Source organism: Ammospiza caudacuta, chromosome 12 (assembly GCF_027887145.1).
Source record: "Ammospiza caudacuta isolate bAmmCau1 chromosome 12, bAmmCau1.pri, whole genome shotgun sequence".
In the NCBI taxonomy this organism is placed as follows: domain Eukaryota; kingdom Metazoa; phylum Chordata; class Aves; order Passeriformes; family Passerellidae; genus Ammospiza; species Ammospiza caudacuta.
The window spans coordinates 6381775-6399417 of NC_080604.1; the positions used below are offsets into that span (position 1 = coordinate 6381775).

The 17643-nt window shown below is 44.2% G+C and overlaps 1 protein-coding gene across 2 annotated transcripts in view; it reads right to left on the reverse strand.

Annotated features, from left to right (window-relative positions):
• Window positions 1-17643, reverse strand: part of MAPKAPK3 (MAPK activated protein kinase 3) — a 52679-nt gene that overhangs the window by 12926 nt on the left and 22110 nt on the right. For both annotated transcript variants that reach the window (XM_058812871.1, XM_058812872.1), the window contains exons 3-4: window positions 1486-1625; window positions 564-628 (exon numbers count right to left, since the gene is read on the reverse strand). In XM_058812871.1, the coding sequence (XP_058668854.1) occupies window positions 564-628; window positions 1486-1625 (205 nt within the window). The remainder of the gene's footprint in view (window positions 1-563; window positions 629-1485; window positions 1626-17643) is intronic.

Sequence of the window (17643 nt, forward strand, 5' to 3'; positions counted from 1 at the left end):
ACTAGTCTAGTGCAAGCTCTGTCCCTGCCTCATGGCAGGGCTGTGCTTATTCCCTCCTAGAGACAGGCAGGTTTGTTTACAGTGTGGTTAATAACACTTCCTTTCAAGTAGTGCTTTAAAACCCTTGAACAGGAGATATTTCATCAGATGTGATTTGCTCATTACACTCATGACCCAGTGCTGCTGCTTGAGGGACAGCCAGAGAGAGATCCCAGCAGGAGCTGCACTGATCATGGCAGAGGTGCTCTGGCACAGGACCAGGGATCAGAGGAACAGACTCTCCCAGGGTACAGAAATGAAAAAGCTGAGCAGATTTGTAGAAAGATTTTTCTCTAAACCTTCCACATTTTGCCTGAACTTGGCCAATTCTCATAATTCCTGGTTCTTGGGAACTTTTCAAAATCACTCTTAACACACAGTGAGATAAATAACAATAATAACAACAACAAACACCACCATAGATAAAACCAAAGAAAAATTCCTAAAAGGAAACAGAGGGCAGAGAAATGGAGAAGAAAGAAAAGTCTTTCACAAACTTTAAAATTAAACTTGCAATGTTTTACCTCTCTCAGTGAAAGCTTGGTCTCCTCTCTCCTGGATCCTGCTGAACAGCTCTCCTCCTTCCATGCTGAAACAAAGAACACAAAACCCCCACCTTATATTAGCAGAAAGGACAAAATTAACACCTGACTGTGCATCCATATAATCTCATGGAACCACAGCAGGAACCACAGCAGGAACAAATAAAGATTACAGGCTGCCTCCTATGCCAGTGCTTCCTAAACATCACACTCACTCACATCAATGCAGAAAGCCATTCTGATATGGCATAAATAGAAAACAAAATAAGACCAGGGAGTTTTGATGCTTTCAGTTTGATAGACCCTATCATAGGGAACATGACACACAAAGATGGGCAGTCAGATATGCACGCACTGGGAGGCTGACAATAATCTTGTTTCATGTAAAGGGTGGAGAGGAAGAAAAAGAAAGAAGCAAAGACATCTAAAATAATTATTAATTTGTCCTCAGTGAAAAGGACAATAACTGTAGTATTGGAGGCTAGGGAGAGAAGAGGGAAAGTTAGAGTGAAAGTAGTTATGACAAGACAGATCACAATGGATCACTGGATTTACATCTGAACTTGGAAGCTGATCACGACCAAAGCAGAATGTGTTGATAGAGACATCTTTCAAAGGTGTATTAATCAGTCAACGCTTTAATGAGGACAATTGCTATGGAGCACAATGAAAATTTATTTTCTGGTAAAGGCTCCTCATTCTTCCAGCACACAGGATGGCTGGAGCAGCTGCACTGATTTCCTTATCAGTTCCATAAAGGGAACAAGAGATTTCCTGTGCAAACCAAAATTGTGCTGCTGAGAAATCTCCCAGCTGCCACCTGAGCCAACACATTCTCCCATTCTCCTCCTCCCTCCATCCCACCCAAGGCAGTGCCTGGTGAGGGGCTGCTGCTGGTCCCTACCATTCCATGACAATGAGCAGGCATCTCTTGCCATTGTGGATGTTCTCATACACATCCAGGACATGGACAATGTGAGGGCACCCCGAGGCTCTCCAGTGATACTCGACCTCCTGCCGTGCCTTGGGGTTGTCGTACAGGAGCTGTGGAGAAAGAGCAGAGCAAAGGGAGGCACCAGGGTCCTGCTGCAACTGGCACCAACCCCAGAGATGAGCTCCACATGAGGAAAACTTCTCCAGACAAAGGATGAGAATCCATCATGACATTTTCACCTTCTCTGGGCTGTCCAGCTTGTTAGACTGAATACAGAAACAACTGGTCCCTTAGAGCTGGAAGGGCTTTGAATGACAGTGAGGAGGTGTAGTCATGATATTTTCTGAAAAATCCTTTCCTTGGGATTTTTTTCTCCTGAGAAGCTGAGAAGCCTCAAGAACAAAATTTAAACAATGATTATCTGCTGCTGTGGAATGCAACAGGTGCATCTGGGATTGGTCTCATGTGGCTGTTTCTAATTAATGGCCAATCACAGCCCAGCTGTCTGGACTGTCTCAGTCAGCCACAAGCCTTTGTTATCATTCATTCTTTCTATTCTTAGCAGCCTTCTGATGAAATCCTTTCTTCTATTCTTTTAGTATAGTTTTAATATAATATATATCATAAAATAATAAATCAGCCTTCTGAAACATGGAGTCAACATTCTCATCTCTTGCCTCATCCTGGGACCCCTGTGAACACCACCACAAGGAGGGATTTTGAACCTGAGATGGAGACAGGTCTATCTTACCCACGTCTGGATGGAAAACAGCAAATTTTTATTATGTGTTTGCACAACTTTTAAACAGAGAATCCCCCTGCTAAGAACAATAACTCTCCCACCTGCTCCCAGCTGCTGGAGGGAGAAGAGACCTCCAGGTGGGTGCAGTGCAAATCCTGTAAGTTAAGTGAGATTTGAAACAATGAGGACTTTTACAGTGACTCTGAATGTGCTTCTTAATATTACACACGCTTCTAACCCCACCAAGGTAAGAAAGGGACCTTTGGCTATCTAGATGCTTGAACTTTTTTCTGTCACATGCAAGGCCAGTTTATTTTAAAGGCACTGATCTCTAGAAGGGCAGCAAGAGCTCATCCTTCCTGATCCTGCAAGCTCTGCACAAGAAGTGTCCCCTGCTGTCTGAAGTCTGCTCTGTACCCAACACCACAACTGAGCTTTGTGCAGTAGGGGCACATTGCTGAATCGTGCCTGCTCCTCTCTGCCTCAGCTCTCCAGACAGCACTAACACTTTGTGACAGGCCCTCCCTTTACTGCACATTTGTACAGCTCCTGCACAATGCAGCTGTGATCTGAGTTGGAGATGGAATGCCCTATGGTAATAATCATGGTGATGATGGAGCAGCAACAAAACTGATGCTATATAAAGCATTGTTAAATGTAGTGAAACAGAATAAAAAACAAGTAAAGAACAAACACCTCTGATATATTTATGTTAAAAAAGGCTCACAACAACTGTTTTCAGACAGGCAAATAAAAAGTACCATTGATGACTAACTATTAGGCCTTAGCCTGAAGCTCTTTCCACTCACGTTTGCTATTAGGTTCCAGTGAAAACACAAGTGCATGATAATTGCTGAAAACAAGAATTAACATGTAACCTGTCATTAGGAACCTATGAATCAGAGCAAGAAACTGTTCCCATTCAATAGCCAAGTTCAGCCACAAATGGTGTCACAGGCACCTTCAATACAGGCAAACACGTTTTTGAAAGGTCACAGGAAGGAAGATGCAAATTCTGTTTTCTTTATTGACTTCAATAAAGACAATTTACATCACTGGGGGAAAAAATCTTACACTTGTTTGGTGCTTCAGCATCCCTTTCAGCAGAGCAGACAAAGGATCATAGCAGGAAAGGTCTGTAGCCCTTCATACAATGCTGGGGAAGTGCTTGGGAATGACTGGAAGGAGGGTAAATGCTTGTGTTCCAGGCCAGGAACAGCAAAAGGGTGACAAGTGCTCCTCTGCTGAGGGCACATTTTTGTTTTTCTGTGAAGCACAGGAAGGCTGCAGGAGGGCACAAGTGGGCTCAGGAGGGCAGCTGGCCCTGCAGCCGAGTGTGCAGCTGCACTGAGCCCACCCTGGCCCAGGAGCTCCTGCACAGCTCCAGGTTTCCAGCAGAGCAGGGGCTGCAGGAGCTCTCTGGCCAAGGGCACTGCCCTGGCAGCCAAGCTCCTCCTGCAGGGCTCTCATTGTGCACCCAGAGCACGCCCTTGGGGATCACTGTCTGCCCCTTCCTTCCTGCTCCAGCCCGGCTCTGGCCTCATTTCCAACAGAAATCACTTCCTAAAGAGAGACATGGCTCCAATTTGGACAAAGAGCCTGCTAGTGAGTCCAAGTGTGCTTGCTTTGCTTCTTTCAGCCACCAGCCCATTCAGCAGCCTTTCCTTCACAGCCACTGGGCTCCAGCTCACTAGGACTGTCCAGCAGAATTTTCCCCTCTGCCCTTCTGAGTTTGGGCTGTTGCCTAGAGGTCTCTTCAAAAGTTCATTAAATTACATGTGCCACAGTAAAGCCCAAACACCCTCAGGACTAACCAGGCCTTACAGTGTTCATTGTTTGGATATTACTGGATTAAAGCCACTTTGGAGCAGGATGCTTCCAAAAGCTTCTGCTCTATCCTGTGCTACTGATCAGACATTCCCATTCTCTATACTAATGTAACTGCACTATCATCTGTGTCTGCTGTGCTTGCACAAGGCACAGAGATGCTATTTTTCAGGTTTGTACCAAGTGCTTATGAAAAGTGTTTCAAAGAATTCAATTCTCCCTCTCTGAAAAGCTTTTACAAGCATTTGGATGCACACAAGGATGCTGCAGTTTCTTTTCTCCACACTTCAAGTAAGTTTTGTACACTTTTTTTGTGCCAAGATTGAATGTACTCGTGTCAAGATGACACCTGCAGGAGCAGAGAAAGGGAAATTCAAAAATAAAGAGCAAAAACACATACCAAGTAACATCTGATATACCAACCAACTGCTAACCTTTGGATTTCTCTTTCTGAACTTCAAAAATAAATTAAATCTTCTCTTTATGCCAAAAACTGGAAGGCAGAACTGTACCTTTTAAGACATTTTATAGACACAGACACTTGTAAAATGAAAGCTGTGTAGGGTTGAAAGCACCAATTTCTGCAAAATTTAGGTGATGATTTAGGAACACAGTCTAAAATTTTAGACTTGTGATTAAATACCACAAACTTGCAAAGAACTTAAATGGGTATTTTGCCATCTTCCTGAGCCCAAAGAGCAGCTTTATGTCTATTGCTGCAATAGCTTTGATAAGGCTTCAGCCAGGTTCCCTGACACTGTACAAAAGTGCAGAGGCTGTTGTGACAAACCCAGAACTTCAGATCAGTTTTCCAGTGCTGCTGATTTGAGGCAAGAGCAGCTTTGCCCACAGGAGCCCCCAGTCCTGCCCTAAAGCTCCCTCTGGGTTCAGCTGAGTCACAGCATGTCACGATAGGCTGTGGGCAGGATCATGAACAGCCCAATTTCAAAAGCACACCAATCCCAAGAGAAATGCTCCCAATTCCTCATGAGACACAAAGCACAGCAGCCTTTGCACGACTCCATGAGTGTGTGGTCAGACAAGACAGTTTGCACCAGGAGCTGCTCAGTACAAAACTGGAGCTTTGCTGGAGCTCAGCATCACCAAATACTGCCTAAAAGCAGCAGATGAAACAGGGAGGTCATAAAAAATGGGGTGATGGATGGAAGGTAGGAAAGTACAGGATGTGATCCACACAACTGTCCTCAATATCTGAAAAAGCTGAAGAGGCAAAAGAGCAGCACAGTGGGAGTGCTCAGGCTGTTCCTGAGGAACAAGAGGGCAGATGCCAGCACACACTCCAGGATGTGCTGCCAGCTCAGGGCCAGGGCAGTGCAGGGAGGCCTGAACTCTTATTCTGGGGCATTGGCCTGGCTGGGGAGCACCTGCCAATCAAATTCTGAACTGCAGAATTTCTTGATGGAAAGGAAAAGAGAAAAAAAAACAAAAAAAAAGAAACAAAAAAGAAAAGAAACAAAAAGAAGTGAAACAGTATCTTCTAATAGCTTTTGCATTGATTCAGTGTGGTGTACACAAGGAGGGACAGCAGGAGTCCTCATACCTTAATGGTCTGATCTATACAGGAAATAATCCCAGGGCTCCAGGGAGTGCCAAATGATCTTCTGGACTCTGAAACTGTAACAACTGAGAGGGAAGATATCCATGGGCCTGGGGAGGGAACAGGCTGAGGACAGGAAACAACCACTTCTCAGTAACTTTAATTTGCACTGCCAGATTACACAGGTTCCTGTCAGATCTGCTGTCTGCTCCCTACATAGGAAATTAAGACCTCCACTATACTTTTTTATTTATTTTAAACTTCAGCAGTTCTTCCTAGTTCCAAACAGGCTCTGTGCTTGGATTAGAAGTGTTACAGGCTCAGTTCTTATCTACTCCATGTGCTACAACAAAGCAGCATCTGACACTGCAACCATGCCTTTCTTATATGCACCAGTTTCAGAATCTGAACTGCCCTTCACAAGACAATCAGTTTTATAGTCTCTCTGCTATCTTCCTCACATGAAGGCTTCCCATGCTTAAAACAGAAATGGAACCTGCAGAAATTTTCAGTCCTAAGGCTCCTCAGCATGCAATACTGACATATAGGCACTTATATGTGGCTTATTTATGTCTCTAGCTGGGAAATAAAAGGTCTAAGGGGCTCAATGTAGGGGCTTTTTGCCTGCTTTCTTCTTTGTGTGTGGCTGTTACAAAAATGCTGAGTCCTACAAATAAGCCTTGGGAGCTGAATTCACAGTGATGCACAGAACCTGACACCATTTGCAGCAGAGCAGTTCTTCCAGTCATTCTTTATTCAAGAGGGGTAGATGGCAAAAAGAGGCCTGGATAATGTTTCTTTCATCCCCTCCCTCCCCTATGCTACTAAAAGTAAAGGGGGGAAAAAAAGAAAAAAGGAAAGAAAAAAGAGCTATCAGTATGGCTTTGGATGTTTTGTCTTTTATTACATTCTGATTATTTCCAATATATCTTCTAATTCAATGTTAATAATCTTTATCTGTTTCCAGGTCTCTTCAGAAGGGATAAAGCCATGCTTTGTGTTAGAGCACTCAAGGAATTGAAATGATCAAGGTTTCCTTCCTCACACATCAGCAGTGCCCATCATCAGTGGAGCTGCAGCACGAGCATGAGTGTGCCTGCAATGGCAGCAGTGGGAATCCACTCCTGCAAACCTCCAAGGAAGCACCCATTCTGCTCTTTGAAATGGAAGCAACACAACACACTTCTGCTGGAATTATTTAGCACTGAAGCATCAGTCTAAGGGCTAAAACCAGGGCAGGCACAGGTGGAGGGTCATCTGTAAACCTTTCACTTTTCTGCTGTTATTTCAAATCCAGCTTAGGCTGTTGGAAATGAAACCTGCTTGGAGGCTTTATTGAAACAAAACTGTCATCCCAATTCCTGCAGAGCTGGCCAAGCTGGCATTCCCTGTCCTCTCCATGGGGCTCAGACAGACAGTCAATCCCAAAGGTGGAATTCTACAAGCTAATAATAGGAACAACAGTGAGCAGCACAATTTTCTATCACTCCTGCCTGTGGTATTGAATCCTTTCCCTCACCTACAGAGTGTCAGGGCTGTACTGCCTGCCCTGAAGGGCCTTTCTCTACCCACCTCTTCCCTCCACTCTTCCAGTCTCTACTCAGCTGCTCCTGGAAATGGCAGAAGTGCAGCAGATCTTTGGGGCCTTGCCAGCACAAGCCAAAGTGCAAAGGACTCGGGGAGGATTCTCTGCACGTGGAGTGAGAGCCACGCTGAAATCAGCTCCCTGCTGACACACCCCACTTCAAATTCCTTACACACATGTTGTAAAGGGAAAACAGGAGAAAAGAGTGGAATGGACAAAGAGAAAAAGAACAGTTTAACAGAGAGATTTTTCTTTTTCTTCTAAGAGTTTGAGCACTGGATGTACAGCAAGTCTGCTGAAGAACTTTGCTCACTCTTGTTTCTCCATCCCCAGAGAGCACACACCACATAAATATTATTTTGCTCCAAGCCTCTCTCCTGCAGTGAATCAACCAGGTCTCTCAAAAATAACTTTGGTGTGGTTTCTGAATTTTATTTATTGTAGCAGTACTGGAGTCACCAGCAGGCCCTCGCTATGGCTCTACAACCTGAGGTAAATAAATGAGACACAGCTCTATTAATGCTCTAATTACACATGCAACTAGCCATTCACTCTGCAAAGGTCAGCTGTCTTTGCTCATAAACGTTAGTGGAGATACAGGGAATGAAGCTGAAATGGCAAGGCTGGGGGCCAGGATACATTTCAAAGGTATCCCCTTGCACATGTGAGGTTGACATAAAAGGAAGCACAAAAATGAGCCAAAATGCCACAAAGAGAAGTGACTTTGCTGATACTTTGATAATCTTACATGAATGTATTTGAACTGCAATGCCAAACACATGCAACTGTACACTCAATACCATGAGGTATATAGAGATTTAAATTAAAAGCATGCTGTGTATTTTGCTAGAACCATAATATTACTTTGTATTTTAATACTGTGCTTGTTCTGTGTGGATGGAAAAATATTCCTACTGGCACTGTAAGATTCCAGCTATTCTCAGTTGTGACAGGCTACAAACCAGCTGCATGTGGCTTCTGTTGTATTCAAAACACTGCAAATGGATTTTAGAAGAAAAATAAATTACCAACAGCTACTAACATGCTGCTACCAGACAGGAACATCCTCCAACACTTGTTTATACAAGAATGCCTAAAAATCAGCTCCTCTCTCTACCTTCTCCTGATGGCAATTTCTACCACAAAATGCTGTTTAGCCAGCACTGACAACTGCATTCAACACCTGCAGTCAATATCCAGCAGCTGGGGAGACCTGCTGTGAAGCCCTTTCCAAAACCCAGACATGCTAATCTGTGATTAAAATAAAATAATCTCTAGCTCTGCCACTATTTTCACTCTTCCTAAATTTCCAAATTGAGGAAAAGGAAATCTAAAATTTCAGCTGAAAATTATGACCTTTCTTACCTTGTAATTTTACTCAAGCGTCTGATATGAGGTTTGTCTTTGAAAAGGGAAAGGAAAAAAGAGGGAAAAAAAAGAAGAAAAAACCAAACCCACCCCTCAACACAAACTTCACTCCTGCCAGCCGTGAGTTCATAAATTCTGATAACAAGGAGTCAGCTGACTTGGCTTCAGTAATTTATACAACTCAATCCTTGGCTGAGCAAAATGATTGAACCTTGCCTGTGAAACTTTGCTGTGTAAGAAAACTGCAGCAGTACAAAACACTGTGGCACTTCCTCACATCTTCAGCCAATCAAACTTTCCCTCTGCTGTGACTTCAGCTATTCATAGAACACTAAAGTAAATTCAAGACTACAGTTTTGATCTTCCAGATGTCTAAGACCTTTATGTCTTGAATCAAAGCAAATAAAGGATCACTTAAAACTTTGAGATGTACCCCATAGCAAACACTTTTGACACCTGCCATAGTGAAATCTCCCACAATGAGGACACATCCTGCCTGGACAGGACTCACAGTTGTCTTGGGGCCAGTCTGAGACACAGATTTCCACAAGAACTATGGCCATCAAAGAAACCTCTATTTTCTGAAGTGCCAGTTGTATTTCATTACCTTTGATGTTCCTCTGTGCAATGACTGATGCAGCAACACCTCCAGAATACACCAGCACTTTCTGTGGCCATGAAATGGGCTGGAACATGTCTGACCCTCTCTCTCACATGCTTCCTAGTACTGACAGTCACAGTTCCTAAGCTCCATTTGAACCATCCCTAATCCCTCCTCCTCCCAATAATATGTTATCCCCTACCATTTCTCTTATATTTTGCTATATTTTTGTCTTAAACATCTGTTTTCTTTAATAAAACCAAAACTCCTTTACAGCATACCTAACTAACTAGTAGTGACATTCTGCACACATTTTCCACAGAAAGAAGGGGAAAGAGCAAATATAGATTTTATTCTGAGTGCTCCAATTTCAGTTCTAACTGCCATGAAAATCACCTGTACTGCTGTGTGGGACAGCAGGGCCATGATACCAGCATTAGTAAGCCACGACACAGCTTTGCTGGAGCAGGATGTGGCAGAAGGCACTGAGAACATCCAAGTCTGATGTTCTCTTTCCTAGCCTTTGCTCTAATCAGCAGTATGAAAATTAACAGAGATGTGATAATACTAAACAAGGTAAAAGATAACAGTAACAAGGTAGAAATGAGGAACATGTTTAATCTCATTAAGCACAGATAACAGTAGCTCTGAGAGAAACGTGAGCTGTCCCCCAGCCTTTCTCTGTATTTTTTGCATATGTAACTGCAGTCATGAAGATAAATCACTCAGGAATTCCCAGGAAGGCCTTGACAGAGGCTCTTTGGGTTGCCTGCTGGATTCCTGCTGTGGCCATTTGCCATGTGTCTGTCTTTCCACCCTTCTCTGAACACCAGCCCCATTTTGGGACAGTTGACACCTTAAAGAGCATCCCCCCACACCTGCAGCCCTGCTCTCCTCCTTGGTCCCATCATTTGGCAGAGAAATTCAGAACAAAGATAGTCCTGTCATACCACTGCCCACACACCTAAACTCCCTTTTAGCTGACTTCCCATCCCCTTCCACATGAATTTCAGGCTGCCAACCATGCATGCAAAGCTTGGCAATGTGCCATCCCAGGCCAGCTCTTTCTCAGACAGAGCTGTTCCTCCTCGACATCTCCTTCCTCTACACCCACATTTGTGCATTCTGTCGCATGGCCAAGCAGTGTCTCTCTCCTGCTGCATGCAGTACTCCTAAATCAACCAAAGGACCCAGAAATAAACCAAAACCTCTCAAATCTTCCTCCACCCATTCCATGGGGCTCATCTACTTTGTCCAAGGGAAGACTTGCTAAGTCGCTGACATCAGGGGCACTGACAGCAGCTCCACGTCTCACAGCAGACACTGAGATTTGAGCCAGTTATGGGAATCTCACTGGAGTGACTGTGGCCAGCACGACATCAAACACTCCATCCTAAAAGCTGTCACCTGTGGCAACTTACCTCCTCTGCAAAAATAAAGCCCTAAAGCCTTCAGCAAGGACATCTGTAAGATTTCTTTAGTGCTTCAAATCACTGCTGTGTTTTCACACTCGTGTCTGTGCAAGCTCTGCTGTTGGCATTTTCAAGCAAAGATCTGAACCTGTTTCTAAGGCACAACTCAGTCCATAGCCCTGTGGATGGAAGCTTAATGGTCCTCCAGGCAGAAAGAACCCTGGAACTGCTTATTGTGTACAGCCACGACATGACAGAGAATAGTGTGCCTGTGAACAGAAACAAAACTCTGCGGCATTCAGCAGAGCTAGAAATGCAAAGGAAGCCATTAAGAGAAAAAGGAGATTGTTCTCCCAAGAGTTCTTGTCCTTATTTTGTCTGAATATATGTTCTAAAGCTAAGTAAACCAGTACACAGGAAAGGCAAGGAAAGAAAAGAAAAATACTCCAGGGGGAGGGGGAATTCAACAGATGGAATCAACACAGGCAAGTGACACTGCAGTAAAACTGTAATTTATGTTACAATTCTCATTGATGGCTTTTTCTGGGTGCACTGGCTCAGCCACCCCTAGTTACAGCTCTGCTTTGTCACAATGGCAGCAGAGCCCAGCACGACTTTCCTTTCAAGCCCCACAGCACACTCCTGGAGCAGTTAATGCCTTACAGAACTCATTACTTGATGAAGTACTCTTTAATATCCACAATGCTGGAAAACACTTCTTGGACCGCAGCTGGGATGTGCCAGCTCATACAAAGCCCTACACTCCTTCACACCTCCCTTCAGAAACCTTAAACACCCTGCCAGCCTCCATTAATTAAGATCCCCCCCACCAGGTAAATGCCCCATCCTCCTAATCCACAGCTCCCCTTCTCCATCCAGTCCTGGCATCTGCCCAGCCCAGCCCGGCTCCCACCCTGCCTGGCTGAGAACCCAAGCCCTGCAGATTCTCCTGCAATGGCTGAGAACTCCTGATCCTGGTGAGGCACAGCTCCAGTTACTCCAGGCAAGCAGACTTTGCTTCCCCAGTCATCCCAAGGGAAGGGGATTTCCATTTTGCTGCCCACTTTATTTCAGTTTTTAGCCACCTTGTCTACTCTAAAGATTTTCTCTGTACCAGGATATGCCTTGGAATAAGAGGTGTGAGCAGAGGGCTCCTTCCCCAACATCCATGTTCCATTTTTTTGACAGAGGTTAGGGAGGAATGGTCCATGTTCCCTGCAGCCAGCTGACAGGAAGCAGTCAGACACCACAAAGGTAGAGCAGAGGAGGAGCAGCTTAAATGGAAGGGTGTTATTTTGCCAGAATCAAGAGCATTTCCTTCCCATTCCTGAATAATTTCCTCTCTCCTCCTGCCTTGTGTTGGCTGCCTCATGACTGTACATGAAAAAGGAAGGGGAGGAGGATCTCAGGAATATTTGGAAGTCTGATGTTTTGATGTCTCGTCTAAAGCAGCACCATGCTGAGAGGAATGCACAGGGGTCAGAAAAATGAGATGCAGCAAAAGCACCGATGAAAAACAAGAATCATTCTAGGAATTAGATCCTTTTCATCCGTCCAGGCTGAAGCATATCCATCTCCATTTCTTAAGGCACTGTCCTTCCCCTCCTCTCCCTGCAGCAGGAGCTGCCTGTGGTACACTGCAATGTTGGCTCACTTCCACAAGTCAGCATGTCTGAGAGACTCTGGCTGAAGCAGGGGGAGGAGGGAGTGACAGAGCTGGGGCAACAGAAAAGGGACTCAGGAGCTACCTGCCTGCTTCCAGCTAACATCAATGCCCTGGGAACAGCTGCCCCATGGAAGTGCTCCTGACTCCTGAGGTGATGCTTTCACAGAGGCAATGTGTGTTCATCCAGCCTCATTCTCCTGGATGTGACCCACCAGGGGAACAGGAAAACATGCCTGCACTGAAGCCACGCTAACGGGGAAACAGACTGTCCAAGCATGCAGCTGCTGCTCCCTCCACAGAGCTGCTCCAACACTGCACAGCAGGCAGTGGCAAGGGGAGGAGGCATTCAGCCATGATGCTGTTCCTTCTGTTGGGAAGACAGATCCCCAGGTGGAGACTGCAGGGGTAAGGGGAAATTGCAGATTTTGAACATCATGCCACACCCCAGAAGATCTGGATGACACCTGCTTAATATGCAGGATTTTGTCCAAGACCTGTCAGGTGGTGGTAATTTCAACTTCCATGGGCTAATCCTTCTCCTGTCACCTAAAATGCTTTTTGTTTATTTATTTATTTATGGCCATATAACACTTCCCAAGCAGGGGCTACTTTGAAAACCTTTAGAAACCATCTCTTGATCCATCTTCATAATTTCATAACCAAGGGATGGGTCATTTGTTTGTAAATTTAGACAGATGTTAGCCCCTCCTGCCCCCATGAGTCTCTAATGGGAGTGACAAGGGCTGCTCACAACCAGCAGGAGACCCCCAAAGAGCATCCCAGTGTCCCTGCCCCCACAGGCTTCTCCACCCCAGTGCTCTGCTCTGGCTGAGGGAGGAGAACCCCTGAAGGTCTGGGGAGAGAACAGGAAGACAGTGATACATTGTTCTCATCACACAGCTCTGCAGGGTGAGCCCAGCCAGGTCATCAAACCCGGTTCCTTTCAAACACTCCTTAATACTAAATGATGATAGCAACTATTGCAGGAGCTAGAGACATTTTTCAAACCTCACTGCATTAAAACTCAAGTTCTGAAGGCTCAGTTTCTTCTTAGAAATGACTATTCCAAACTGAGGCTGTGATATTTTGAACATGGGGGGGGTACTCTGCCAGAATTCATAATTACCACTATCTGTATTTCCAACTGCAAGATTAGAACTATTTTAGTCAAAACTAGAAGTTTCCACATGAAAATATTCAGCAGATTGGTAGAAAAGCATTCATAGGTCCTGAACAGAACCACCATGGAAAACCTCCAAGAGACCCTGGATTTCCAGATCAGATAATGCACAAATTCCTATTAAGTCTGGCTGCAGAAATCTCCTTCCATACCCTTGCTCTTCCTGAATTAGATGAGGGTGTTCCACTTCAGTACCTGAGTCCTTCCATCTCTTCCAGAGAACTCTTTGCATGCCCACAGTGTGCAGTGCCTCCCAGTCTCCACACCTGAAACACAAGCTGGCAAAATAGGGACATAGCCCTGAATTCCTCAGAGCCCAGCTGAGGGGGAACCAATGCCTATTTTGGGAAGGGTATGGCTATTCTCACTTCTTGTGAGGAGTTTTACAAGTTCCTGGGTGCTTCTTAGTGCAGAGGATACAAATTTTTGTATTTGATAAAGTTTTCATGCAATCACAGTACCATTTTCTGCTCAGTTTTAAGGGAGGTATTTCCAAAAGCAACTGTCACAGAACGAAAGAAAAGGTGAGCTTAAGAAGAAAACCTCCTCGGGGATACATGGATTCATTACAGGGGAGGGGGATTCAGAAGGGAGCCTGTAGAAGGAAGACACCCCTAAGGGAAGTTTCACCAGAGTGGCAGCAGCAGAGAGCTGCACCAGGACTCTCAGGGGATGCCAGGCCAGAGCTGCAGTTATTTTCTAGATTACACACTGCCACAGCAAGAACTGCTGGGAAAACACTGCTGCTATTTCCCAAAGGACTCTTGCAGAAATATCTGCTTCACTCACATATCCCAGGGAACCTTCTGTGAAAAGACCACAAGAACTTGGGATTTGGAATGTGAAAGTGAAGCCTCTTCATAATTCTGTAACATGCTTATCCAGGCAATTTCTAATAAAGGGTGATTCAGCCTCTGAATCAGAAAGAAAAATTATCTTGCCGTTGAGAAAGACGGAATAAGGTTTGGCTGCAGGAGCAGGACTGAAGTCTGGATGCTTAACTCAAATGACTAAGTGCTTCTTTTTCACAACCCAAATTCTGGCTACCCCAGAATAGCACCAAACCCAAAAATTAATGTTATAAAAAAATAAAGTTTCATATTCAAATTAAGCAATTATTTAGAGGAACTAAAAATGGAACAGAAACCAATCCTAGAATGTGAATCAAGTGAAGTGAGCCACAGAGCCTGCCATGCTCCTTTAGACCTATTTGGAAACTTGAAATTTTAGATTTACCACAACCCTACCTCTTGCTCTGCCCAAAAGAGGTCTGGCTGCAACTTTTAAAGCTGCACTGTGCCCATGTCTTTGGAAGCTTGTAAATAAATTCTCCCCACCTTTGAGCTCTGTTCAACTCTGCAGGCCTTGGCCTTGAATTCCTGGCTGTTTTGCAATGTGTGCAATAACTTTGCTCTCCTGGATACAACCACACAGTTGTCTTACATACCTTGCAAGAGGTACAAAGCCAAACAGATACCTGGCAGAAGAAAAAGCCAGAAATATATTTAAATCCCAGTGCTCTCTGGCACTTGAAAGATGAAATTTAAAGGTTGCATTCTGCAGAGATACCATCAAATGTAAATATTACAGATTTATAAATAGCCTATAGTGTTGCACATTCTTGCAATATTTCTCAGTGCAGATTTCATCGAGGCCACATATGATAACATTATCTCCTTTGACTATGCAAACCTTCCAAAACACATTTGTTCTTGCCTGTCCTAAAATCCAGGGCACACAGTCAATAGTCACATTCCTCACCTTATCTTTCCCATCTCCTGTTAATGCTGTCACCATAGATTTTCTTATTATCAATAATCTCTTGTGTTCAGTGGGGATTTATTATTTATTGTGCCTTTAGCTCAGACATCTTGTTTCCAAGTCTTTATTATTTGGGTGAAGTTAGTATAGAATTCACAGTGAACAGAATTCACTTCAAGACATGGAAGAGAGCAGGCATCACATCCCCAGTCCCACATCTTCCCTCCCTCTGTTCTCTGGAGCCTTCCCTTCCTCCTGCAATACCCCAAAAAGGATCCTTTGCATTGCTCAGGGCACACAGGGCTCCCGGTTCCAGAACCCCAGAAATTATTCAATTTTTCAGATACATTGATATTCTTTTACACAGCTGAGCTGTTAATGGCAGGCCAATAAAAACTGGAAAGGAAAACCCAGTGTATTTTCCCACCAGGGCCATTTGCAGTCTGTCTTGTGACCACTGCACACACAGAGGCACCTGTAAAAGCAGCTTTAGCAACTCAAAACCCTGAAGTTCTGATCCAGTTTAGGCAAATGTGGTAACTTCTGTAAAGAAAACTGAAGAAGTAAAAACTGAGTCATCGTCTTTGCATGTTCCTGACTAAAAAATAAATCAATTAGCAGTAAAGCAGATGAGGCCCAGGGTGCAGCTTTCACTGGAAAGGCTTCAGAGGAACAAAGGAAGAGCAGGGAGGCTTTATTGGAAGGGACTGATGGCAGCATCAGCAATAAACTGAGCACCACTGGACTCCTGAGCAGTGTCCCTTGAAGCTGTGGTGTGAAACTCTCTGCATGTGCCACTGAGCCCAAGGTTCCTGCAGCTCACGGCCTGGAACTGCCTGGAAGATTTCACCATGGATTTTCTGACACAATCATGTATTTACTACATACAAGCAACCCATGGACTGCTCTGGCTTGGTCCAGAGCCCAAGCTCTTGCCATGAAGAGACTGGAGCCAGGAATCTCAGATCCTTTTCTGGGTCACAGACTTCTTTTGGGACAAAACCTGTCTTTGGATGTCACTTTCTCGCGTTTTACTGCAGTGGGGTGCTTTGGCATAAATTATTTGGCAATCTTCAACAGAGATGACAGAAACTGTAATAAATCCTAATAATATAAATTCTGTGCACACAGCAGAACTGAGCAATTCCATCAGTTCTGCTGTTTCTCTAAATTGTTTTCTCTGAACCATTTAATACCCTTTCAATAAATACATAATAAATAAAATGTTGCAGAAAGAAAAAAGAACCATTTGTCTATCTTCTGCTTGCTAAGAACAGGTCTTTGTGATAATTACCAAAAGCAAAATACATATTTTATGATTCAAATGGCCTTTATAACATTAGTGAACTTCATTATTAAGGTGCTTAATCTCAAGGTAGTTAACTCAGGTGAGTAAGCTGAATATTGCTCCCTTGTATGTGTTATACACAATATTATTACACACTATTCCCCCCCTTTAACTTCATCCTTACACCAGAGCACAGCCTGAAGCCAGGCAGGGATGCAGGGACAGGAACTGCCCCTCCCATCTCCTCTGCATTCCCCACAGACACTGCAAAGTGCAGCATAAGAAAGGAATCTTGTGGTTTAACCACAGCTGAATGCTACTCTGAGGTTTCTCCTCTTGCTGAAGTCTCCTGCAATGCTCAGGAAGTCAGCTGAGCCCCACAGGTACTCTGTAATTGCCTGTTCCTCATTTCCCAGGGCCTGGGCACAGCTTGGGTCTGAAAAGCTCCACTGAGTCCAAGAGCAATCTGTAGCTGTGGGGGAACTCAAACCAAGCCACCCTCATCTGAGATATTTCATAGGCAGCTCACAAAATTTGGGGGAATTTTACAAGTTTAATCTCTTCACCTGCTCCACACACACAAAGTAGAGACAATGCAAACTCATCTTAAAGCCATGTTGTGAAAATAACACTGATCCAGGCATTAGAGTGAAAACACCTCAAAGCACAACCAGGAGGAAGTGAACAAAAACCTAAATTCTGCTTTCAGAGCAGGTCTAAGCTAACCTGAAATAGAGAAATCCATACACTGAACAAGGACAATGAAACCAGCTATTGAAATCAATCATTTACCACTCCAATATTTTTGTCTGTGCACTGAAAAATCCTTAAGTGGGATAGAAAATACAGAGTGCAGGATAGTCAGAAGTACAAACACAGGATAGATCCTGACATCTCCTACATCTGAATGCTCCATTTACCAACACAAAAATGATATTTATGAGGGAGCTTTGTGTACGTGAGAGCAAACTGATCATTACAGATTTGAAACTTGGCTGAACTTGGGATGATTTTAAGGGTGACAGGGCGAGACACACCCAGAACAAAATTCACCCCTCAATAAACCTCAAATCCAAGTAACTGGCAAAGTACTGACACTAAATTTGTATTTTATGTAGTCAAAACAACTTTTTCCTCTAG